Source organism: Myxine glutinosa, chromosome 6 (genome assembly GCF_964187855.1).
Source record: "Myxine glutinosa chromosome 6, kmMyxGlut1.1, whole genome shotgun sequence".
In the NCBI taxonomy this organism is placed as follows: domain Eukaryota; kingdom Metazoa; phylum Chordata; class Myxini; order Myxiniformes; family Myxinidae; genus Myxine; species Myxine glutinosa.
The window spans coordinates 48,318,285-48,344,780 of NC_136266.1; the positions used below are offsets into that span (position 1 = coordinate 48,318,285).

The window sequence follows — 26,496 nt, forward strand, 5'->3', positions numbered from 1 at the left end:
TTTGGACAGGGTCTTTAAAGCTATTTTGGATCTTCAGATTCCTCAAGGTCTTTTAGGTCCTCTGGCTCTTTCGGGTCCCCTGGGTCTTTTGGGTCCTCTGGGTCTTCAGAGTCCTTCAGATATTTTACATCCTCTAGGTATTTTACGTTCTCTGGGTCTTTTGGGTCCTCAGGTTCTTAGAGGTCTTTAGGGGTCTTCATAGGTCTAAGGGGTCTCAGATGTCTAAAGTGTCGAAAGGTACATTCCAATAATACATAACTAATAGACGTACGTAATTACTTGGCAGGATGCAACTGACATTCAAACAGTACGTGATTAATAGAATATTGCCACCTGCTTAACCGGATGGACAGATGGCTTCACCAACTGTATTTTCGGTTTTATATATCTCTATATATCGATAGTTATAGACATATTGACTGAATAGTTTTTTTACTTTCTGTATATATGCAAACCAACGCCTCTGAGTATATACACCACGTGCGCAACAAAAATTAATATAACTCGAGATTGAATGAAGAACAATAATTTTAAACATCCTCATGCACTGTCTGGACCCAAGAGCTCTTAAATGAGGTATCATTCAGCCATGTACATGCTTTGGTTATGGTGTTTACCCCGATCAGACACAATCCGGCAACTTGCATATACACACACATATATATATATATATATATATAATTTGATGCTTCTTATGGGTTTATAGTGTTGTCCATCCACAAATCGTCATCCTGTTACATGCGAAGAGCACATTAGTCACTGTTGGTGGATTGGCAGACCTTTTATTGTGAGACTGGCACACTTTTCCACAAAACATGTCATGTCTAGGCCTGACAATTATTTGGTTGCTGTGTTGGCACACAATGACCAACATCTAATTTTTGTGAAACGCACCATGGGGTTGTTTCAGGCATACAAGCCAATGCCAGCAGACAGTTTAGCCAGTTTAACACCGTCTATGAAGGACGGCATACTCGTTGTTGCAATGCCCTGACTGCGAAGCACTTGGGCCAGGAAGCATAACTAGACTACACAGGCCAGAGTAGCGGGTGTAAAGTTAGTTTAGAATATGGCAACATGGTTTCGAAAAGAAGACTGCCAGGATAGCTTAGATGTTAGTGTACTTCCCTCGAGCTGTCTTGTCTGGGTTGGATTGTTGGCTCAACAATTAAATGTAACCATGGTGCTTTCACAGGCGTGGCGTTGCATCAATTAGTAAAATGTCATTGGAGGGGATATTGAGCCGACTGTCCTGTCTGCCAGCATATAATAGGCGACGTGTGCCGGTGCCCTGGCCAAAGTCGAAATATTCGCTCTCATCGAGGGCAGCTCTCGCAGCATACAATGATCGAGTAGTGACTTGTCTAGTGTTAAATTATCATTAAGAGAAACAAGCATTCATGATCAGTAGTGGGTACCCTCCTGCCCAAGCAGCAAATGCAGTGCAGGTTGCAGTTTTAATCGGATCTGTTTCCACCAGGAATTATCCCCAGGAATCGACATCTTGACGACAAGCATGCTGTCGACTGAGCTGTTCCACTGCTCATTCTGAAAGAAGTCACTTAATATGCTGACACTTATTTTGATTCAAATGCACAGTACAATGCAAACCTGTCCATGTCTGCATGCCACACTAACCCGATTACCTTATCAAGTAGATGAAGGCGTTGTACGTATGCTCGCTCAGTGAGGAGGAGTTCAAGTGCCACGTTGTACAGCTTTTGGACTGGTTCTGATGTCTGCAAAACACAAGATTTTTATTATTTTGCATAAATCTTTTTCCAAAAAGTGTGTGCTCACTCGGCTCTCCAGAGGATTTCCCTTTATCTGCTATTTTCTTTGATGTCATGGCTGCCAGTATGGCAACTGTTTCCACTGTGGATTTCGTATTAAAATTAACTTTCGACAAGCCTCAGTTTTGAATATCCAAATGGGAGAACTGCTTTATTGAGAATTCACTAAGTTGCAGTTAATTAATTGTGGATTTATTTTCCTTTACTCTTGGCAAGTATCACTAACAGGAAAATGCTTTTGATTGATTGGTTCCACGGACCAGGCCATTCGTGTTATTGTGGCGGTTACCTTATGTGCAGGTAACCGCATGTGGCGGTTACCTTATGTGATTACCTTATTTGGGCATAATACACGTGCACGGGCCTGTTGGACTTGTGGTTGTGCGGACGTGACGCACGCGCGGTTGCCGGAGCCACGCCCTCCGAAGAGGGCTTTCGGCTTTATATAAGCGTGCCGACTTCCGTTCGAGTTTAGTGTGCTGGATCGTGCTGTTACAATAAACCATCTTCGAACCCTACGAATGGCCTCGTTCTCTCGCCTTCCGCGACTCCTAAACTGGTGACCTCCGACTGCCCCCGAACGGATTCGGGGGCTGCGAACGAACACGGCAAGCGCGCCCTAGCCAGGGAAGCCACCTAAGCTGGTGACGCCGGCTTCTCCCGCACGGCTTCGGGCGCAGTTTCGAACGCGGTTTTGAAATGCCGGAGTTTCGGTAACGACGACGGCCATGACTATGAGGTTCACGCACCGCGCTCGGCTCCTCCTCTACGACCGGAGGGGCGAGCCTACTCCAAGACCCTCCGAAGGCACGGCTGCTTCGTCGCCTTCGCGCGCACTGACGTTGGCGGAACGGCCGCTTCGTCATCTTCGCGCGCACTGACATTGGCGGAACGGCCGCTTCGTCAACCTCGCGCAACTACAGCTACAGCCTGCGTGTCCAAAGCTGCAACTACTTCGACTCTGCATCCCGGGAGGCCTGCGAGGAACCTCGGCAGCCTACCCTCGGCCCGGCTCTGTTCCACCCGCGGCCCGGCTCTGTTCCACCCGCGGCCCGGCTCTGTTCCACCCGCGGCCCGGCTCTGTTCCACCCGCGGCCCGGCTCTGTTCCACCCATGGCCCGGCTCTGTTCCACCCGCGGCCCGGCTCTGTTCCACCCGCGGCCCGGCTCTGTTCCACCCGCGGCCCGGCTCTGTTCCACCCGCGGCCCGGCTCTGTTCCACCCGCGGCCCGGCTCTGTTCCACCCGCGGCCCGGCTCTGTTCCACCCACGGCTCGGTTCGATTTCACCAGCAACCTCGGGAGGCCCGCGAGGAACCTTGGCAGCCTCCCCTGAGGACTTGCCCAGCCCCTCGGTCGCCTCGGCCTACGCATAGGCCCGTGCAGTGCATTCTGGGGGGACGTATGTGGCGGTTACCTTATGTGCAGGTAACCGCATGTGGCGGTTACCTTATGTGATTACCTTATTTGGGCATAATACACGTGCACGGGCCTGTTGGACCTGTGGTTGTGCGGCCGTGACGCACGCGCGGTTGCCGGAGCCACGCCCTCCGAAGAGGGCTTTCGGCTTTATATAAGCGTGCCGACTTCCGTTCGAGTTTAGTGTGCTGGATCTTGCTGTTACAATAAACCATCTTCGAACCCTACGAATGGCCTCGTTCTCTCGCCTTCCGCGACTCCTAAATTATATCACATTTTCGTTTTAATCAGGGTTGCACAATATCAAGTTATTTGCTTGTTTATTTATATGTTACTAGCAACAGTACCCGCCCTACGGGCGGGGCTTCAATTGGGAAGCCCACATGAAAAGGCAAAATATCAGAAATTGAAGGTTTTATTTTATTTTAAAGGATTCATATAAACATCCGTTAAATCATATCACACACAACTCATCAAAATCTAAACAGTACATGGCACCCATTTTGAAAAAATATTGAATTCTGCAAAACGGAAGCGGCCGCTACACGTCTTTCTCAGTCGCACGTTTATGTGTGAAGAGTGCGCGCCGAATCTGTAACATGGAAGCGGCCGCTACACGTCTTTCTCAGTCGCACGTTTATGTGTGAAGAGTGCGCACCGAATCTGTAACACGGAAGCGGCCGCTACACGTCTTTCTCAGTCGCACGTTTATGTGTGAAGAGTGCGCGCCGAATCTGTAACACGGAAGCGGCCGCTACACGTCTTTCTCAGTCGCACGTTTATGTGTGAAGAGTGCGCGCCGAATCTGTAACACGGAAGCGGCCGCTACACCTGTTTCTCAGTCGCTTTGCACACGCTGCCATGTTACATCGGAGCCGCACGTTTATATAGGAAGAGTTCGTCAGGAGTCGATCTACTCTCTCCTGGTACCTAGAATAAACAGTATTTGTAGAATTTCAACAAAAGTCACATCACTGTTCATATCAGTAAATATTATTCCAGTGTTTGGAAAAACTGGAAAATTGGAAAATTGGAAAAAGAAGGGAAAAAGAAGGAAAGAAGGGCTTGCTGATAAGATGCCAAATAAGTCTCAGCTCTTTGTTGGGTCTCATCCAACTTACAATTACCTTATTGAGTGTTTCCAGTTTCCTTGAGCAGTTGGGAACTGATGTTGATCTACTGTTTGAATCTTCCCCAGAAGCGTGCCTTTCAATCAGATTGCGTTTTTTCTCCACCAAACATGGCAGCAAATCTTTTTCTTGTAAAGCACCAATGCCTGTTCCACTAAAAGCCGTCTCGTCTCTGCAACAAGAAGGGTCATTTTGGATGAGCTCATGGCTGGTTCCTTACCACAAAGCAAGAGAGCATGTTTAGCCAGTTAATACCCTTTCCATACTGCAATGTGGACTAATCTTCTAATTCTAATTCACTCAGCTGTGCACAACAGATCATTTCTATTGTTTTGTGCCTTCGTTCAAATCGTATTGTTTCTACCGTTTACCTAACCCCACGCCCACCCCCAAATCACTGCAGCTCACTGTCTCCCGCTGTGCATAGCAGGATTTAGCACAGCTCGGCTTGGTGTACTTTGCAATGTGAGTGGCCATTGTTGTCACAAATAACCTGCTGGCATTCAAATTACTCACCACCATATGAGATCCATCACCGGTCGCTTATGCTTCATCTCCACCAGAAGGTTGTGCCATAACAGACTTTACCACAGCTTAAATATTGAAAGATGGAACTGGAATATTCTGTCCCAAACTTTAAAAATACACCATGACATAATGTTATGTAAAATGCATCCCCAAATTGATGTGATAAATGCAATGTGAAGGGTGATGAATGTAACATGATAATGGTGTCATTGAATTGATACTCACAGGTAACATGTGACTTTCAAAATAACGTAATCCACCCCAGAATCATTTGCACGCATGTGCAGAAACCCATAGAAACAGCAGTGTTCGGGGTACCCCAAAGTGTATTGTGTGTGAGATAAGGATTGCTTTTCATGAAATGCAGCACAAGGCTGCGGGGTAGCATCACTGGCTGAGGGCGTGGCTTAGGGTGTGGCTGGCATTCTGTTGGTGAGTCCAGGAATTTTAAATTTGTTCATGGTGCCGGCAATGGCTCGCCTACTCTTCGGAAAGCACACCATGGGATCTTTAATGCCCATCAATGAATCCTGGCAAACGGGATGCCCCTTTAACGTCCTTACGAAGGATGGTACACACAATTTTTATTTATTTTTTTGTATACAAGATCGAGGCTCGTGTAAGAGCTAACATTAATGGCAAAAACAAGAAACGGACACATAAGACGAAATAAACGGAGCGGGAGACGAGATGGGGAGAGAGGGGGAATCACACAAGAACAAAATTTGAGAGCAGGGACATTGGGAGAACTGTGGGAGGGAGAGGTAAAAAAAAAAAAACACATGGACACAGCTAGGACTTCCAGGTGGATGTTCCCACAGAAGCAGAATGGCAAGAGATATCAGTATTTCAGAAAAGTGGGTCTGGGGTGAATTAACAGCGGTAGAAAAGATCAAGGTTTTGAATGGGGGAAGATAAGAGATTGTGGTGAACAGCTGTTTTAAAGACCTGGAGGGATGAGTGGGATTGAAGAGAGTGAGGGAGTTTGTTCCAGAGGTGGGAGAAAAGAGGATTGAAAGAGTGAAGGTGAGCAGAGGAGAGTCTTGATTTTGGCCGTTTCACCAGAAGAAGGTTGCAGGCAGATCTTGTGCGACCTGTAGGAGTATTTGGGGAACAGAGCACAGACAGGACTGGGGGGGGGGGGGGGGCAAGGCCAGAGAGGAGTCGGTAGAAGACAGAAAGACCACCAACCTGCCTGCGGTGAGTGAGTGAAAGGCCCTCAGAGTTGCGAGGCTTCATTGCGGGAGATTCCAATGATTCTGAAAGCTTTGGTTTCAACAGCCTGAAGCCGAGCCACTGTAGATGTGAGGCAGGAGCACCGGCCCAGATGGGAGAGCAGTATTCCATTGAGCTGCGAATGAAAGCCTTGTATGTGATGATAAGCTCAGGTGTGCAAAGGAAGGACTTCGCATGACGGAGAATGTCCAGTCAGTGACTGGCTTTGGAGGCCATCTTGGAAGTGTGTTTTCCCCAGGAAAGATAATGGCAGGTTGTGAGACCCAAGAGATTGAGTGACAGAACTTATTGGAGAGGATTGTTGAGAAAGTAGATGGGAGGGGTTTCCAGTCCGTCTTTTTGGAGAGACATAGTGAGAGTGTGAGATTTGTCAGGATTGAAAGACATGTTCAACTTGTTTGACCAGTCTGTGATTTTGTCCAGCTCTGCAGAAAGTGAGGAGGCTGCAGACTGCCAATCTGAGGGATGAGGTATGGAGCGGCAGAGAGTGGAGTAATCAGCAAAGAGATAGAGAGGATTTTCAAGAGAGTCAGAGAGATCATTGATGAAGACCAGAAAAAGCACAGGGCCCAGAACACTGCCTTGGGGAACTCCAGCCTGAACAGGAAGGGGAGATGAGAGAAATCCATTCAGGGCCACACGTTGACTATGACCAGAGAGGAAGTCCACAAGCCATGAGTGGAGATTTCCATGGATACCATAGGAGGAGAATTTTGTGAGCAGAGCGGGGTGCCAGACCGTATCGAAGACACGTGATATTTCAAGGGAGACAGCTCTAATTTCCTGTTTGACATTGAGGACCTCCATCCATTGTTGAGACAGCAGAAGCAGCATGTCCAGAGTATAGTGACCTGGTCTGAAACCAAGTTGATGATCAGAGATCAAGCCATTGGAGAAGAGGAAGGATTTGATATCCAAAGCAATGATGGATTCCATGACTTTGCTGATAATTGGGGGAAGGCTGATTGGTCTGTAGTTGCAAGGATCTGTTTTTGCACATTTTTTGTGTAAAGCGGTAATGTTGTCTGATTCCTAAGCTGATGTCAGATGACCTTGAGCAAAAGAGAGGGTGAAAAGAACAGCGAGCGGGTGTGAAAGAGCGGCAGAGCAGGATTTTAGGACCCGTGGGCTGATGCCGTCTGGTGCAGTTGCAGAATCAGAGTCGAGGATTGACAGAAACTTCTCCACCTTGTCAGGAGAGAAGGACACAGAGTCCAGGAGCAGCTGGGTACGACTGGATATGGTGGGTACAGAGAGAGACGGGTTCGGGACACAAGATTTTGAGGCAAACATAGAGTTGTGGCATTCAGCTTTTTCATGTGTGGAGTCAGCTGTGTAGCCGTTTGAGGTAAGGGAGGGGATGGAAGGGGAACAAACACCAGAAACAGATTTGACAAGACGCCACCAGGACTTGGAAGAGGGAGACAGGTTTGAGAGTTCACTCTTGAGAGTGGAGAGATATTGTTTGCTGGCTCTCCTGAGGGAAGACACACACTTGTTCCAGGCTTTAAATTCACTTATGAACAATCCTGCCTTTGAAACATGGGTTGACAGTTCATAGCTCATTCGCGATTCAAACCTAGGATAGACGGCTTGGAGATGAATGTGCGTACCTCTAGTCTAGGCCATAAAGACACCGATGAAAACCCATGAAAGCTAACATTGGGAACTCGTAAAACCTTATTTATTTCTTCCATTTGAAGCAAGCTGAACCAAACTGTATGTTAAATTGCCTTCAGAAAGTATTCACACCCCTTGATTTTTTCACATTTTGTTGTGTTACAGCCTGAATTTACAATGGAGTAAATTTAGATTTTTTTTTTGGCACTGATCTACACATAATACCCCCATCCTAATTTTTTGGTTTTCTTGTCTAATTTTCAACGTTTTTAGCAAAGTCTAAAAAAAATTTTATTATAGATTTTTACAAAATAATTAAAAATGAAAAGCTGAAATGTCTTGAGTAAATAAGTATTCAACACCTTTGATATGACACTTCAAATTGAGCTCAGGTGCATCGAATTTCCTTTAATCATTCTTGAGATGTCTTTACAACTTGATTGGAGTCCACGTGTGATTTAGAAAGAAAAACACCTTTCTATATAAGGTTCCACAGTTGACTGCATGTCAGCTCAATCTCCAGATCACTCCCCTGACACCATCTTCTTCCACAACTGTCCTAGTGTATCTAGTGTCAAAGAAATGCACAATTGAGGCCGCATTTTGTCCCCCAACCTTTGCCTTATGTTGGGATGTCAATTTTGAAATGGCTGGTCTCAAAATATTCCTTGATGTTCGTGAGTCAGCGATATGTTGCTCCTAAATTTGCAGATGAGCTTTTTATCCATGGCTTTGAAACAATGGTTTTTGCTTCAGGGGTTATGAGGGTTAGGGTTAACTGTTCCATTTCGAGTAACTGTTCCTTTTAGCACCGCGTCATGAACCAGTCAAAGCTGTTACTGCAACAATGGCTGAAATTTCCAGTGGTTTACATTTACCTATATTTTAGTTGCTGCACAAAAAAATTTTGACAAAAGACTACACGAAAAAGAAAAAAGTATGCTACTATTTCATACAGCAAACACATAAAGAAAATTATATAATGTCAAATCTATTTGTCGACATACCAAATACAAAATAAAAAATTCAATTACTCACACAATGCCCAACAAACTAACTTGTAACTAACTGTATGCTGTCCACTGGAGGGATGTTAAGCTGGATGCACCATTTGCTGGTGGATGTTAAAGATCCCACTGTACCTTTAAAAAAAGAGTACATCATTGTGGGCTGGTATCCTAGGCAAATTCCAAAATCCTGCCAAAAAGTAGAGGGGCATGCCATCAGTTGCACAAAATGCCATCAGTGTGAATACAACCACCCGACTGATTTCATAATTGAATTCTGGTCCAATATCCATTTCATAGTCAAAGTTGAGGGACTAAATGGCAAAAACATTAAATGTAGAGTCTCTTTAAAGAACAAGAAGGACCGCACTGGGGTCACAATCTGCGACAAAATCTGGTAGTGGGTTGATTGAGAAACACACATTTAATGCACTATTAGAAGATTAGCTTGACACCTCTCATCCATGTCACCCTCCCCACGGTCAAATGAGAACTAGCTGATTGGTCACACGATCACGGATTGTTTAACCTCAATATGGGGCCGTTCAAAAATTACGTAACGCTATTTTTTTGGGGAGGTGTATACTGTGCGTGCTGACAAACTTGATTAAACCTTACTAATAATTGTTATTCGACATATGATTACATTTTTCAGGGTCCCTCATCATGAGTAACACTCGACCCAAAGCTAATGGAAATCTGCCACAACAAATTCAGGCAGTGTATAATCAGCAGAGGCCTACAGGCCTGATGTTTTCGGTCCAACAGAAAAACAAGATGGCGGCCATATTATTTTGTCTGGATGTCATGGTTGGTGGAGGTCAAGCGACAATTATGGGTGCAGTCCAGCAGCTGTGGGTGCACATTTTAAAAAATGACCCACAACAAGAACCGCGACAACAGTAACAACAACAATGTGGGGCTCTTATAGACCTGTGACACATCACAGGTAAAAAGGAGAGATCCAATGAATCAGGATATTCCAAATGTTTTACCATTTAACAGGGATATTGATGAGCAAATAGAGATTGTTACATTAATTTTGGTTTAACGTTCACCCTTAACATTTCACACACTCGCTTCTATGAGCAGTAACTGCCTTACCTCACAGTGCAAGCCTCAAACCTGTCAATCATGGACATCACACTGGGACATTGTGATTTTGACTCTTGCAAAGCCATGTAGTTCTTGCAATGGTCAATATGGATCCGTCTCAGTGGCGGCTCTCGTTTGAAGTGCGTATGTTCTATATTGGACTGAGTTCTGACGTTTCTTGACGTGAGTTCTGATATCTCTTGGCATTCTGCTTCTGTGGGAACATCAGTTTTTTGGGAGCAATCTCAGAATGGTTGAGCTAGATAAGGTATGTAGATTTTTCATCACATGCTATGCTATACAAAGGATTCTTCCGCATGCACTGCTCAAAGTTGCATTCAAAGGTGCTGGGAAATTAAACAAAGAACAAAACAAACAAAAATAGTTTTGGAGGTTCCTTTTTAGCATTCATCAGGTTTTTTTTTACGTCTGTGCTATATTGTTTGATAAAGCAACTTAAACTTTCCGACAGTACCTCATTGTGATAAAATACATCATGTTTAGTCATATGACTATCCTCTTAAGTCTAAGTCAAAGCCAATAGTAATCTCTGCCTGGAAGTAACTTACCTTTATCTTTATCCGTACTATGTCTCATTCTTCCATGTTGCAGACTTGCGTCCGTCTGCATAATGAGCATATAAATAAAAAGGCGTCCAACAACAATCTTTTCGAACTTTGCTCCTCGCAATAGGCTTGCTCCGCACAGTAGCTTTGCTCCGGCTCTGCGGATATGGAATATGGATGCGAATAGTGTCAAGATTGCAAAGCGGAAGCCAGACTTTACCAACCAGAAAAGCGGAAGCTGTGCTTTACCAACCAGAAAAGCGGAAGCTGTGCTTTGCGATTTCATTCTTTGTCAAGAACCAGTTGCTTACTTACAGAACAAAATGGGAAGTGATAAATAATTTAAATGACAATGTGACATGGTACATCCTGTTTCTGTAGTTGTAATCAACAATAATTTGCAAAGCAAACCTACAAAATTAATCGCAGACAGTTTAAATATGACTTGTAGGAATTGCAGCAGATAAGGAAACACCAACATCGCAAAAAAAGAAATTCAACTTAATTTTATTTGTATGATCTTTGTTGCAAGTTGAAGCGTCAGAGACATAGGTGTACACCCCAATCTTTCAGACTTTTACTCCAAATCTTTTCTTTCACCGATCATTGGAGTTTCGTGACGTACACTACTCACAATAAGTTAGGGATATTGGCAGGTTCTTCGGTGTGGTTGATTTTGTGTATTAATTATGTTGATGGTTATTAATGTGGTTATTAATTTATGGTTTTTAATGAGTGTGAAAAAACACAGCATTCTTGATTTCAATACCCTAACCCGACCCCCTATAAAAAAAAAATACTCACTCCCACAATATCCCTAACTTATTGTGAGTAGTATATATCATGACAAATGTGAAAGCGTGGAGCGACCCATGGGTCCCCCAAAGCTCGAGACCAGCAACAGAATCTCCTGGCCCAAGCCGGTGACGTAACCGGCGGCCAAACCGCGGCGCCGAGGTTATAATCCTTTGCACCTGTCGGTCACATGACCACCAAAGCGTGCCTCGCCTGAGAGGCGTGGCTTTGGTTCTGATGTATGCTTTTTGGTTTGGATATATATATGCGAACCCGATAAACGGGCTTTCAGAGTTCCCGAGATGATTTTTTTTTTTTTTTTTTTTTTTTTTTTTGTATACAAGATCGAATACAATAAACATCTTCTCGGACGAGTTTGTGTCTTGTCCGTCACTTCGTCCGTCTCAAGCAGGAGCGCTGCTCCTTCAAGCATAAATTAACCAGGTCTAATCAAAATGGGAACAAAATGCATTAAAAAATCCACTGAATTATTCATTTTGAGCAATAAGGACAACAGTCTGATTTTTACGACATTCTGTGATAAAGCATGGTCAATATGTGAAAGATAGCAAAAAAGTTGTTTTACTTGCAAATATCGACATTCAACAAGCATTCTGAGTATTGCGCTGCAATACATGTCCCCTACCGGCATAGTACAGCGGATAAGCTCTCATATTTTAACAAATTGTGCATTTTTTGAGAAAAGCATGAAATTTCTAGCATAGTTAGTATATACCATAAGGTTTCTTTTCAGATGTGGAGGGAAGTCAGATTTGACCTCTGAGGACCGTGAGAGGTCAAATCCAAAATGCCCGCCAGTCCACCGGGTCTAATGTTCAAACGCGCTTATAGGTGTCATTTCCAACTAAATTGGGGATGCCCATTCATTTGGTGATACTTTTGAGATCGCCAGAACTCAAGGACATGCATTTAGGTCACGGTCAAGGTCAAATTACGTTAAATATCTATTTTTATGATACTGCAGTTGGAACTGCTATTGGAAAAAGTTCATTTGAACTTTTAAAACTTAATTTTTTCAGGTACAGGGATAGGTACAGAACACCCAAAGACCAGAAATGATGGAAAAAAAAAGTGTTTACACTGCAAGGAATAATGCAATAACCTCTGAAAAAATAACTGTAGTTAACCAAGTATGTCCACCAAAGCTTACATTAAATCAAGTGCAATGATGAAAATTAGTAATGATCTAAATCTAACAGTCTCAGAACAGAAGCACAGTACAGTGCACTTGAATGCAGCTTTGGCACACTTGCAGCGTCCAGTGCACCCTTTCCTGCAGCCACAGTGGATCAATTCATGGCACGATTTTGATGCTTCAGGAAGAGTGGTCCAAAGAGGCTGCCACCCAGTTGTCTCCTTTGTCCAGCCGCAGTCAGGTGGGTCTGGCATCTCTGGATCCATGACCAATGCCTGGTTACAACAGTTGGCCTGGTAGCAAGTGCGCTTGATGTGCTGCTTGAGTGCTGCCTGGGTTGGAGGAATGTTCTCTAGAGTTCTACACTTCTGTGTGAAGAGCTGTTTCCTGGCATCATTCACTTACGTGCTCTCACTGGTTCTATCGTACATGAGCACCACAAATCGCTCCAGCAGTAACATTGAGCCTTCACTGACCTCACTTGGCATGCCTAGGAGTTCATTGAAAGCATCATTCACCTCTGGGCATCCCCAATTTAGTTGGAAATGACACCTATAATGTTTTTCTACACTATTTGGTTCCAAAATTAAGCGCGTTTGTACATTGGATTCGGTGGACTGGCGGCCATTTTGGATTTGAGCTCACGGTTCTCAGAGGTCAAATCTGACTTCCCTCCACATCTGAAAATAAACCTTATGGTATGCACTAACTATGTTAAAAACTTCATGCTTTTCTCATAAAATGCACAATTTTTGTGTATATCTGCTGCACTAATAGGACGTGTTAATTTAGAATGATCTTGCTTTCACTTGCATTCAACCAAAAATGGGAGAGGTGCTGCTTACATCATTAAATCAAAGCTACAAAATGGCATTTCCTAAAAGAAGAAAGCAGGAAGTTCAAGTGTAAGTCTACCATATGGAGGAAGCTAAAGGCCAACAGAAGATCATTATCTAACACCATAGTTGCCAAATCTACCGCCTTTTGTCTACTTCTACAGCCTACCGTACCGATTCCTTTGCCCAAATAATCTTACTATAATTCACCAAATGTCCGTCTGTCTGTCCGTTCGAAGGTAGCTACCATAAAAACTGCTGAACCGATCGCAAAGATATTTTGGGTGGATAGTCCTGGGATCTCCAGGAGTAAAATAGGCTATTTAGTTTTCCCAATTTCAGCTTTAGTCTCCAGCATTCTCAGGTTTGGACTCCCGCATAACATTCGCGTTTGCATGACGTTCATTGTGACGTCATCTTACGTCGAACAACGGTACCCGCCATATGGGTGGGGCTTCAATTGGGAGGCCCAAATGAAAAGGCTAAATATCGGAAATTGAAGGCTTCTTTTTTTTCTTTTAAACGATATATATAAACATCCGTTAAATACGTGAACGTACCCGTTTGTTTGCGAACAGGTACGTTTTTCATGGAAGTCCTTCACGAACTTGCTGTCCATGTCTGACGTGCGACTGAAGGTGCTAAAGGAATGTGGAATTTTTTGGTTTCATGCTTTAGCATTCACCGTATCTGCATTGCCTGTTTGCTTCTGGCCTCCCACCCGTGCGTAGCACGGGTATTTCTCTAGTAGGGAAAAATACCGATTTCACAAAATAATATCTCATCGAAGTTTTTGATAGACTTTCATGTTGTGACATTATTATTCTGTTTAAATTTTGCATGAAAGTACAAATTTAAGGCTGAAATTACAAAATTTTCCCGACCGTAGGAAGAGCAACACCCACCTCCAAAACCTCCCCCCCCCCCCCCCCCTCAGTCTCTTCGCTCACACCACGGATACTTTTAATCCTACCTCTGTTTCTTCTCCCAATGTTGGAAACTAGGCAATGCCAAACCACAACAGCTCACCCACAGGCAGAGAGGCCCCGCCGTGTGGCTATGCACTGAATGGGACTCATGAGCTACAACAGTTTGATGGGAAAGTTGACACACACGGCATAAAACTACCACCAGCAACATGGCGTCAAATATGGAACTCCCATTAACACTTTGAAAGATCGAGGAACAGTTTGGGAGGATATCTGAGTACAAACCTTATTTTATTCTTATATTTTATAGAAATGTAAAAATCATTTGCAATAGAAAATGTCATTTATTAGGAATAAATATTGTGCATTATAAACATTTCATAATTGTCTTGTACCTTACCAGATATCATGATTGCGCTCTGAATTAATTATTTCAGAGATGTTTTGTGTCATTGTAAGAGGGAAGGCTGTTCTGCAGGGGAATATTTTGTTGGAGTCACGTGTTTTTTAGGGGGGGGGGGGGGGGGAGGAGGGGCTGTCAGGCAAGCGTCACTCAACGTCACAGGAGCGATCTAGAGTGGGTGTCTAAAAACTGACCCCCCCCCCCCCCTCCCCACCCCACCCCCCAATTATTGTATTGGCCCTGAGACAGAAACAGAGCAACCGAAAAATGGGTGAATGTGAACTGGTGAAAACCCCTGTGAATCTTGCACAATATCCAACTTGGAGTTCTGTAGAAATATCTTCAAGTGAGAATATTCCATGTTTTTTTTTTTTTTTTGGATGCAGGATCGAGGCTCGTGAAAGAGCTAACATTTATCACACAAAAAATCAGACACACAAAGCATATAATAAGGGGAGCGGTAGACAAGATGGGGAGAGAAGGGGAAGCACAAACACAACATTTGAGAGCAGGGACATCGGGAGATCTGTGAGAGGGAGAGGGCTTGGGGGGAGGAGGCGTGGGAAGGGAGGGGGGGGGGAGAATTATAAAACACAAGGACACTATATTCGCATCGGTTTTATATATTTGCATCGGCCATAACAACCCCAAATGCTGTTCATCCGAAGGAAAATTCAGCTTGATATCGAATTCCCCCGAATAACGCTCTTGTGCCCTCTCACGGCACCAACGAGGAACTTTTGCAAAGTTTATTTCCGAGTTCAGGTTGATAAATGTCCACCGGCTCAGTTTGGACACACGAGGTATGTTAAGTAAAGATACCCACTGATATTACCTTTATCTTCATCTGGCAACCACCCTGAAAGATATAATCTTACCACACATACACAGTGACAATTTTACAACACATTGCAATTATCAATGAAACTATTACTTCAGGAAAGGCGTCAGTTATTCCCACGTTCTTGCGTGGTTGGTCAAAGAAGGTTTTTGGCCCAAGTCATCTGTCTGGCTTCTGGAGATCCCTGGTTCAAATCCCGGATGAGCTCTCCTTATTCTCATGGCCTTCTTGTGCATTGAAGTTCCTTGTAATTTTACCAGACTTGGTGGCTTAATGGTTTGAACGTCCACTTTGAATCTGGGAGGTCAGCAGTTCGAACCGATAACGAGCCATAATGAACAGTTTAAAATGGAACTTGCCGCTTCCTTGCTTGAGGCTCAGAATTTATAAAGGATAGAACATAGACAAACAACCATAGGTTGGCAACATTTGGCCTCCAGATTGGTCTTATAGCCTCCTACTGCATTGAAATGATTTGTAAGTTGTCAAGAACCAGCTGGCTAAGGTGGTTGGTTGTGGTAAAAGGGCGAGAACAAAATCAGATAATAAAAAATGAGAAATGGAATCTAGAAGTTGCGATGATAGAGCGAAAGGAAGGTAATGCAGTGGGGGTTTTTTTGGTCCATTTTGGCACGAGGGATGTGCAGAACACCTGATTGCAAGTTTCCACATATAACGTAATTGCCTCTTGCAAAAATCGTTGAGCACGTGCAACTCATGCACCCTTATGTTTTAGAGGTAACGCGAGGCATTCTTCGCAAATGTGAAACAGTCTTTCCGGGACACCACCATGTGGATCATCCAAAAAAGCGTACTGATTGCATTATTTAACAATCCATTACAATGGGATGGCTGAAAGAAAATGAAAGGCATCAAATAATTATTGGATACCTTCAAGTAGGGTCGAACTTCATTAGCCATGTTGCAAGGCTCTTTAACATGAGGAGAGGAACTGTTTATGACCTCAGAAGACTGACCAGTTTCAACTGTCATCATGCCAGCTGGCTGGGTGTGGGTACCTCTCTCATCAGCCACGGAACCTCAGCAAAGGACTTCTGCGACCAACTGGGACTGACACAATCTGTCAATTTGATTTTGGATTTGGATTTCCGCTTTCGGTCCGGTCCGGAGCGGACGCTGGCGTCGCTTGCTCGCCGCTTCTCCGACTGGGCCATTGTTCGTAGCATGCTTTGCTGGTGGTCGTGGCGGATTTTTGGCCATTGAGTCTGCCCTCTGTATGGTCCCGGCTCTGCTCCTAGCTCCACCTGCCCGGCTCCTTCGCTGTTTCCCGTGGGTTGTGGCCATTGTTTGCAGCGGCGGTGGTGACGGTTTGCCGCCGTGATCTTGATTAGTGGTGGCGGGCGTTTGCCGCTGCATTTGCCGCTTTGCCTCCTCAACCTTGGCCTCGTGCTCGTATCTTCGCTCCTGTCTGCCCTCTGCTCGGTCCCGGCTCTGCTCCTGGCTTCACCTGCCTGGCTCCTTCGCTGTTTCCTCGGGCCCGCTCCCGTGGGTTGTGACCATTGTTTCACCTCCTCAACCTTGGCCTCGTGCTCGTCTCTTCGCTCCTGCCTGGCATGGCTCTGCGGTACTCCGCCGCAAGGCTTCTTCTGCTTAATACCGCTCCACCCCATCATGCATCTCTGCAATCAAATCAAATGGACTCCTCCGACAACCCAGGTACATTCACCGTGGCTCCGGTCGTAAGTTTGTTTATTTACAATCAGGTCACTCCATCCCCGTCCTCTGGTCGGCTCAGCGCACTCCCACTCATCGTCCCAGCGCACCTGGTCACAGCGACGCACGCAATCGCACCTCCTGTCTGCGAACCCTGGCCAAATCACCTGGGTTCATCCCCGTCGTACAAAACAACATTCAAGCTCACCCTGTTCAATACCCGGTCCCTCAACAACAAATGCCTCATCCTGAACGACTACATCCTGGAAAATAAACTGGACTTTCTCTGTCTCACCGAAACCTGGCAACAACCTCTGGACTACTTCGCACTCAACCTCACCACACCAAATGGATATTCTTACATCAATAAACCACGCTTGGAGGGCCGAGGTGGTGGAATTGCCGTTATCCACCGACAAGACATCAGGACCAGCCTCATCTCCATCGCATCTGCTCCATCCTTTGAACACCTGGCTTTTAAACTCTCTGATCACACACAGTCAGTCATGGCTGTCGTCTACCGCCCTCCCAAACCACACCCATCATTCCTGTCTGACTTCTCCTACTTTCTGACCCAGCTATGTTCCCTCTCCCCCTCAATCCTCCTCCTCGGTGATTTCAATATCCACATGGACTCCACTGACTCCACGATAACCACTGACTTCACTGATTTACTCACCTGCTTCAACCTCACTCAACATGTCAACTTTCCTACCCATAACCATGGTCACATTCTGGACCTTGTCTGCTCTACTGGATTAATTTTGCACCATCTCTCTGGCTCCGACCTCACCCTCTCTGACCACTTAGCCATCACTATGACCATCAACATCCCCACCCCAGCACCAAGGCATTATCGCACTATCAACTTCCGTAAGCTAAACGCTCTTTCACCTACCTCATTCTCATCCACCCTCTCTGAAAAAATGTCCACTTCTCCCTTCGTTGACCTCCACACCCCTTCTGACCTCACTGACTACTACAACCACACTCTCTCCTCCTGCCTTGACCAACCTGCGCCTATAAAAACCAAAACAGTTTCTTTCACCCATTCTGCTCCCTGGTTTACCCCTGAACTCCGCCTGATGAAAACTCGTGCTCGCCAACTTGAAAGACTCCGCAATAAAACAGGTCTCACAGTTCACTCCCAAGCCTACACGGACCACCTACAACACTACAAAGATGCCCTCTCCCGCGCCAGCTCCGCCTACTACTCTCAAATTATCCACTCTGGCTCCGGAAACCCAAAAGCACTCTTCTCTACAATAAACAAACTCCTCAGCCCCCTGAACACCACCACCCAGTCATTCACAGTACACAACTGCATCTCCTTCCTTTCATTCTTCCAACGCAAAATTGAAAACATCTACAACAGCTTGACCACCGCCGCACCTGCTCCCCCTCAAACCACCTGCCCCCCCTTATCCTGCCATCCCATGTCTCAATTCTCCCCGGTCTCCCCTACTGACCTCTCTGAACTCCTCATAGGAATGAAAACTGCCACCTGCACTCTTGACCCCATCCCCTCCAGGTTTGTCAAGGCCTCCCTTCCTGCTCTCTCTCCACTTATCATTGCAACAATAAACTCCTCCCTGTCTACAGGCATCGTCCCACCATCCCTCAAAATTGCTGCTGTTACCCCCATTCTGAAAAAACCTGGACTAAACCCTGACACCCTAAACAACTTCAGACCCATCTCCAACCTACCCTTTCTGTCGAAAGTTTTGGAATGCGCTGTAGCCACTCAACTCAAACATCACCTCTCTGCCAATAACCTGTATGAAACATTCCAATCCGGATTCCGCTCCAACCACAGTACTGAAACTGCTCTCCTCAAAATCACCAACGACCTTCTCCTCTCCTCTGACGCTGGCAACCTCAACATTCTCATCCTCCTCGACCTCAGCGCCGCCTTTGACACCATCGATCACACCATCCTCCTCACCCGACTTGAAACCACCTTTAACGTTACCGGCACTGCCCTCTCTTGGATTAAATCATACCTCTCTGACAGACGCCAGTTCATCTCCATCAATAACTGCAAATCCCCCACTGCTCCCCTCCCTCAAGGTGTCCCCCAAGGTTCAGTTCTTGGCCCCCTCCTCTTCATCCTTTACCTGTCCCCCCTCGGTCACTTAATCCACCGTCATGGTCTCCAATTCCACTGCTTCGCTGATGACATCCAGCTTTTCATCTCCACCAAGTCCATCTCCACCGCCACCCACTCTGTCCTGACAAACTGCATCACTGAAATAAAATCCTGGCTTCAAATCAACTTCCTCAAACTTAACTGTGATAAATCTGAAATAATCATCATTGGCCCAAAAACACTCATAAAATCCACCCATAACTTTGCCCTCAACATCGACGGTATCCCAGTGTCCACCTCCCCTCACATCCGGAATCTTGGCATCATCTTTGACCAAACCCTCTCCTTCGACAAATACACTAAACAGATCACAAAGACAGCCTTCTTTCACCTGAAAAATATCGCCCGTCTCCGTCCATCCCTCTCCTCCATGGCTGCAGAAACCCTCATCCACGCCTTCATCACCTCCCGTCTGGACTACTGCAATAGCCTCCTCTATGGTTCACCCTCAACAATCACCAATAAACCCCAATACATTCAGAACTCCGCTGCCCGTCTACTCACCCATTCCCGGACCCGTGACCACATCACCCCTGTCCTTTACAAGCTCCACTGGCTCCCCATCTCCCAGAGAATCCAATACAAAATCCTCCTCTTGACCTACAAAGCCCTCCATAACCTGGCCCCATCCTACCTGGCTGACCTCCTCTCCAGACACACTCCCAACCGTAACCTCCGCTCTGCTGGTACCAACCTCCTGACCCCCCCCCCCCCATCCGGACCAAATTCAGATCCTGGGGGGACAGGGCCTTCTCCATCGCTGCTCCCACCCTCTGGAACTCACTACCTCACACCATCAGAGACTCCTCCTCACTCACCACATTCAAAACATCACTCAAGACCCACCTGTTCAACACTGCATTCAACATTTAACCCACAGCATTTAACCCCTGACTATCTCTTCTCCTTCTCCCTCCTTTTTGCTTTAAATATTTCCCTATTGATTCTTGTCTTTTGCAATTGTTTTTATGTTTTGCTATGCATTATGTTTTGCACTCTGTCAAAGCGTCTTTGGGCTTCCTGAAAAGCGCTGTATAAAATAAATGCATTATTATTATTATTATTATTATTAATTTACTGACCCGGATCTCAGTCTATGGAGCATCTCCTCTTCTAGTCTTGGGTATGACAAACTTCCCTGCAAATGTCTGCTGCTCTTCTTCTGCTACAATCGGTTCTTCTGATCATGTGCTTGTTAAAGTGGACATCTCTCTGGCCATTCTCAGAGAGCCTCCTCAGCATCGACAAGCCTGGCATTTCACTCAGGCCGACTGGCACGGTCTTCAAGCAGCCATCAATCATCTGGACTGGTCTCTCATCTCTACTGCCTCTGACATCAACTCTTCCTGGGAATTCTTCCAAAGTAAACTGTAAAGTAAACAGGAGAAAAGAGGAATGAAAGAATGAAGGTGAGCAGAGAGTCTTGATTTTAGCAGTTTCACCAGAAGAGGGTTGTTGACAGATCTTATGCGTCCTGCAGGAATATTTGGGGGACATAGTACAGACAGAGCTGGGGGAGCTAGGCTGGAGAGGAGTCGGTGGAAGACAGAAGGACCACCTACCTGCCTGTGGTGAGCGAGTGAAGGTCCTCAGAAGTGCCTTCATCATGGTAGATTCCAATAATTCTGAATGCTTTGGTTTCTACAGCGTGAAGCCGAGCTTGGTGTGAGGCAGTAGCTCCAGCCCAGAGGGGAGAGCAGTACTCCATCAAGATGTGGGTGAAAGCTTTGTATGTGTTGAGGACCTCAGAAGTGAAGGTCCTTCATCATGGTAGATTCCAATAATTCTGAATGCTTTGGTTTCTACAGCGTGAAGCCGAGCTTGGTGTGAGGCAGTAGCACCAGCCCAGAGGGGAGAGCAGTACTCCATCAATATGTGGGTGAAAGCTTTGTATGTGTTGAGGACCTCAGAAGTGTCCAGAAAGGACTTTTCATGATGGAGGATGCCCAGTCGGCAACTGGCTTTGGAGGCCAGCTTGAAAATGTGGTTTTCTCAGGAAAGATAATGGCAGATAGTGAGACCCAAAATCTTGAGTGACAGAACTTCTTCCTTCGAGAGGATTGTTGAGAAAGTAGATGGGAGGGTTTTCCAGACGGTCTTTTCAGAGAGACAGTGAGGGTGTGAGATTTGTCAGGATTGAAAGACATGTTCCACTTGTTTGACCAGTTTGTAATTTTATCCAGGTCTGCAGAGAGTGAAGAGGCTGCTACCTGCCGATCTGAGGGTAGAGATATGGAGCGGCAGAGAGTGGTCTTCAGCAAAGAGACAGAAAGGATTTTCCAGAGAGTCAGAGAGATCATTAATGAAGACCAGAAAAAGCACAGGGCCCAGAACACTGCCTTGAGGAACTCCAGCCTGGACAGGAAGGGGAGGCTTTGTGTAAAGCGGTGATGTTGGCTGATTTCCAAACTGATGACCTCGAACAAAAGAGAGGATGAAGAGAACAGAGAGAGGGTGTGATGGAGCGGCAGATCAGGATTTTAGGACCCGTGGGCTGATGCCGTCTGGTCCAGTTGCAGAATCAGAGTCGAGGTTTGACCGAAACTTCTCCACCTTGACAGGAGAGAAGGACACAGAGTCCAGGAGCAGCTGCGTACGACTGGGTACGGTGGGTACAGAGAGAGATGGGTTTGGGACACAAGATTTTGAGGCAAACACAGAGTTGAGGCATTCGGCTTCTTCACGTGCAAAATGTATTTGATGCAAATGAGGCAGAGGAACCTATCTCGAATTGTGGAGTTTCCTCTATTTCTCACAGTTATATATATCATTGTGGTTTTGTAAAATGCACCCCCCGCCAAGGGGAGCGCATCCATTTATACTGTAGGACTTCCAAGATAGTTATTTCTTAATCTGTGTAAGGTGGAATTTCCCCTTGTCTAAGGGGTGGAGAATGCGAACATGCGTTGTTGTTGTTGTTGTTGTTGTTGTTGTTGTTGTTGTTGTTAGAATAGTCTATGTATTTCCATTATAAATAATTTTCCCCCATTTCTAACTATCTCTTATCTGTAATCAATTCTCTCCGCTCTGGCAATCTTTCCTTCGATCTATATATCGTTCGCGCTTTCTATCGGTCTATTTCCTCACAATCTGTTCAACCCCGCGATGGTTTATTCTCATTTAACTTCAATCCATTTGTTCGTTCGGCTCTTCACTCTTTCATTCTCAACCTCCACCTCCATGGCTCCATCTAAACTCATCTCAGCAACCAAAATCCCCACTTCAGCTGTTGTTTATGCAAGTTGCGTTGACTTTCTGTGGCGTTTGGGCGCCGTATTCACATGCTGGCACTTCCGCCTTCTTCCCGCCGCCATACTGTTTTTTTCCGTGACGAAAGAAAGAAGTGATCGGCACCATTTTCGATGTTTTCTCTTTAATACCCGAGGCTTGGATAGAGGTAAGCTGAATCTCAATTTATTGTTGAACCTCTTGAAGTAATTTGAGGCAAATTATTGTATTGTGCGGTCACCCCCTCCGCCCCCATTACTAGGCCACTGTGTGTGGATGCAAAATGTATCGTTGTAGGTTTTCTGTAAAGCATAGGCCTAGAGCAAGTTCGTTTTATCACCATAAGTAACGGCATGCTGAATGGCTTTATTTTTCCTTTTCAGTTTTTACGTGAATTAAAGACACGGTTTTGAAACCAAGACAAGCCTTGTGACATCTGAGGATTCTATTTATACTTGTAGACAAAGTGTGATCACCGCCACAGTAACAATGAATTACAATATTGGTCACATAGACTCCTTTAGAGAAGGACTGGAACGTCACGACCTCGGGGTTTGTAACTTGAGTCTGAAGGATTAACTTAAGTCCTGGGCTAAAATGACTTCTAGAAGGGCTAGAGACACGATCTCGGGGTCAAAATAGGGGGTTTTGAGGACGGCGAGTTCAATAGCGACATTTTCAACACCACCTGGGGTCATCTTCAAGGTCAAAAGGTCATATTCCAAGGTCAAATTAGTGAATTTTGGCAATTTTTGCCCGTTTTTTGTGTCTAACTCATAAACGGTGAGAGATGGCTGAAAAGAGGCAAGTTTGTAGGAACCGTGGGCTGATGTATACCAACTGATGTATATAAAATACCAACTTCTGTCCTGGAAGTCCTTGGTGTCCTTGTGTTTTATACTTCTCCCTCCCCCCCCCCCCCTTCCCACGCCTCCTCCCCCCCAAGCCCTCTCCCTTCCACACATCTCCCTGCTCTCAAATGTTGTGTTTGTGTGCTTCCCCTTCTCTCCCCATCTTGTTTTCCGCTCCCTCTTTTTATATATTTTTTTGTCTGGTTGATTTGTTTGTGAAGTAAATGTTAGCTCTTTCACGAGCCTCGATTCAGTATACAAAAAAAAAAAAAATTGAAATGTTTCCACGGCTGGGTTGGCTAGACGAGTGGCTGCAAGGGAGGCATAGCTGGAGGCCCGGTTTTACCGCTGACCAGGCAGGCGGCGCAGTCCTTTACCATGGTTTCAATGTCCCGGTCGATCCCTGGCCACCACACCAGGTTCCGACACCTCTGTTTGAGCTTCACTATGCCCAAGTGATCGTCATGTGCCATCCTCAAAACACGCGCAAACAAGGCACTTGGGATGACAGAGTCCACGGGCCACACAGGTGTTGCTCCAGCAGGACAGGTCCTCTTTGACCCGGGCAAATAGTGTTAGCTCCTCTGGCACACGGGATGGCCATCCAGTCCTGATGTTTGTGCAGAGTGTTGAGAGGATGGTATCCTCCCCAGAGGTCTGCTGGAGCTCCTGGAGGGACACCGTGGCTTGGAGAGAAGAGTGAAGTAGCTGAATGAGGTCGTGCTCCCCAATGTCAGAGCATATGGTGGAGGCCGGGGTGTCAACGGAGCGGGAGAGTAGGTGTGCCACCACATTGTCCCACCCAGGTGTGAACTGTCGATGAAAGTTGTATTGGTGGAGGTGTTCGGACCACCGGTGCAGTCTGAGCAGTCTGTGGCCCATGCCGGAGGTAGCCAGCTGGACTGTGAGAGCTTGGTGGTCGGTCTGGAGGGTGAACGAGCAGCGGTACAGATACATATGCTACCGTTCACAAGCCCAGACACAGGCCAGCGCTTGTCGTAGTGGAGTATTGGGGCAGGAACCGCAGGTAATAGGCTGTCATGCCAAGGAAAGAAGTGACATGGGCAGCTGACGTGGGCTCCAGGATGCGGTGGATGGCCTCAATTTTTGGACTGAAGTGCGGAGATGCCACTAGCTGACAGGCAAAATCTCACAAACTCAATGTCCGGCACAGCTAATTGTGTTTGGCGAGCGCCTCAAACACTCTGTGCCTCAAACACATTTGAGGCCACTCTGAAGGGTCAGCAATATTTTCAACAAGATCCACAGATTGCTCACCTCCAACTGATTCTTTCTCCACCTGTCCAGGCATCTGCTTTTCCATTGAAAGTGTTGTGTCTTCATCCATAAATGGATGTAGGGATGTTATTGGAAAAAGTATGGAAACAAGAAGAAATGATCAATTAATTATACGGTACTTGGAAAAATCAATTTCTGTTTAAACAAAAAGATACAGGGTTCTATTTTAAAAGTCCATCTATCTTTCCGAATTGGATGAAGAAGATGTTTAATGTATGGCAGCAGGAACCATTTAAGATTTTAGAATAAAGCGTGACAGACACGGAAGGAGCATATGAACAACAACAACAACAACAATAACTCTGCCACAAAAGGTCCATGTTTTCGCGTGTTTCAGTGTATTTTTCATCCTCATTGAGAATTGAGATTTACAGATAGGTATGCCATGTGGTTGTGAAGTGCAACATGATGACTGATTCAAACCCCTCAGTGAAGCGATTGGCAGCCGGTAGGCATGCAGGATAGTGTTATTGGAAACATCTATGTTGCACAACTGGACTTTAAAGAAAGATGCTTTAGCTGATGTGGGAGGCCCCTATTTGTGGGTGGCCCCCAACGGCTGCGGCTCCGCGGGCACCTAACAGAGGCTAAAAAACAACTTAACATGACAGATCCCTGGTACATGGCAATCTAACCGCTACACAAAACACATGGACCATACTACACTTACCACAGTCTAGCTACCGATCCCCCACCCTTTCCACTTAACAATATTTAAGCTTAAACATACATAGACACAAAAAGCGACATCAGAATGATGTTGGCGTCGGCCTTTTCTTTATAGGGGAGTAACCTTTCTCATTCTAATCCGGGTACGGGGTTTCTGGGCAGAATGTGGGAGATGACATAAGGAAGGACCAAAGGCGGGTTCACACAGTTTGGAACACTGAAAGGAATCAAGTCTGACCTCCAGAGCCAAACTCGGTCACAACTGTAGGGCTGTGCACTGATTGAGTCGATGGACAACACGGGAACCACGGCTAATAGTGGCTCATTACAGTGGTCTCCCCAAAGATATTCGATTATCCCTCTCTGGTCTCCAAACTACATATCCTGGCAACTTGATCAAAGTCTGCCAACAGCTAGACAACACTGTCGGTATTTGATCCCTTTTTCTTAACAAAACTTGTGGAACAGCCCTAGGGTGGAGCCTGATTGGTGACAGTCCATGGGATAAACACATATTGGTATTCTTGCCCACATATCTTGTGCAGACAGAATCGCTTTTGCACTGAGGCCACATCAATCTGGGTCAAACCTAGTTTACACTTAGACCCATGTTGTTCCGTATCAAATCCACTCAATCATGTGCCGACAAGGCCCGACCAGAAGTCACAATATTTGCTGTCCACACTCCCATCACATTTGTGCGTAAAGTACAGGAAAGAGGGACAATATCAAATGGTCAAGTAGACTAAGAGAGGACGGACTATAACAGTATGAAACTAGAATGGCACTCGGTAGAGCGCATACCTTCGCCAGGCTGAACAGTTTATATTTTGTATCCCACTGATAGGCCGGATCTGGATTTAGACCTGAAACAAAATCTAATCGGCTTGTTCTTGTCACCTAACCAACTCCTCCAACAAGTTTATTCATATCTCGTCCATAACTTTTTAAATATCATGTTATATATCGCTTTTTGCCCGATCTCTCCATGGTGAAGAATCACTTAAAAATTAAAGAATTAAGCTATCTGAATCCATATTCTCAGATCTTCACCAAAATCGAATGGATTCGTCCTTGTCACACGTCCAACCTGTCCACCAAGTTTCTTCCAAATCCATCCATAACTTTTTGAGATATCCTGCTATTTATCGTTTTTGGCCCAATCTCCCAATGGTGAAGAATCACTTTTTAAAATTCTACTAGCTGGATCCGGGTCTGGATCTTCACCAAAATCAAATCGATTCGTTCTTGTCACACCCCCAACCTGTCCACCAC

General features: G+C 45.6%; 2 protein-coding genes across 2 annotated transcripts in view; one reads left to right on the plus strand and one right to left on the minus strand.

Annotated features, from left to right (window-relative positions):
• LOC137429748 (FYVE, RhoGEF and PH domain-containing protein 2) overlaps positions 1-10,647 on the minus strand; it is a 104,340-nt gene extending 93,693 nt beyond the window's left edge. The window contains exons 1-4 of the mRNA XM_078779819.1: positions 10,395-10,647; positions 9,835-10,039; positions 4,337-4,511; positions 1,647-1,739 (exon numbers count right to left, since the gene is read on the minus strand). Of these exons, the coding sequence (XP_078635945.1) occupies positions 1,647-1,739; positions 4,337-4,511; positions 9,835-10,039; positions 10,395-10,464 (543 nt within the window). The 5' untranslated portion in view covers positions 10,465-10,647. The remainder of the gene's footprint in view (positions 1-1,646; positions 1,740-4,336; positions 4,512-9,834; positions 10,040-10,394) is intronic.
• Positions 1-26,496, plus strand: part of LOC144892601 (uncharacterized) — a 1,198,808-nt gene that overhangs the window by 826,285 nt on the left and 346,027 nt on the right. The window lies entirely within an intron of this gene.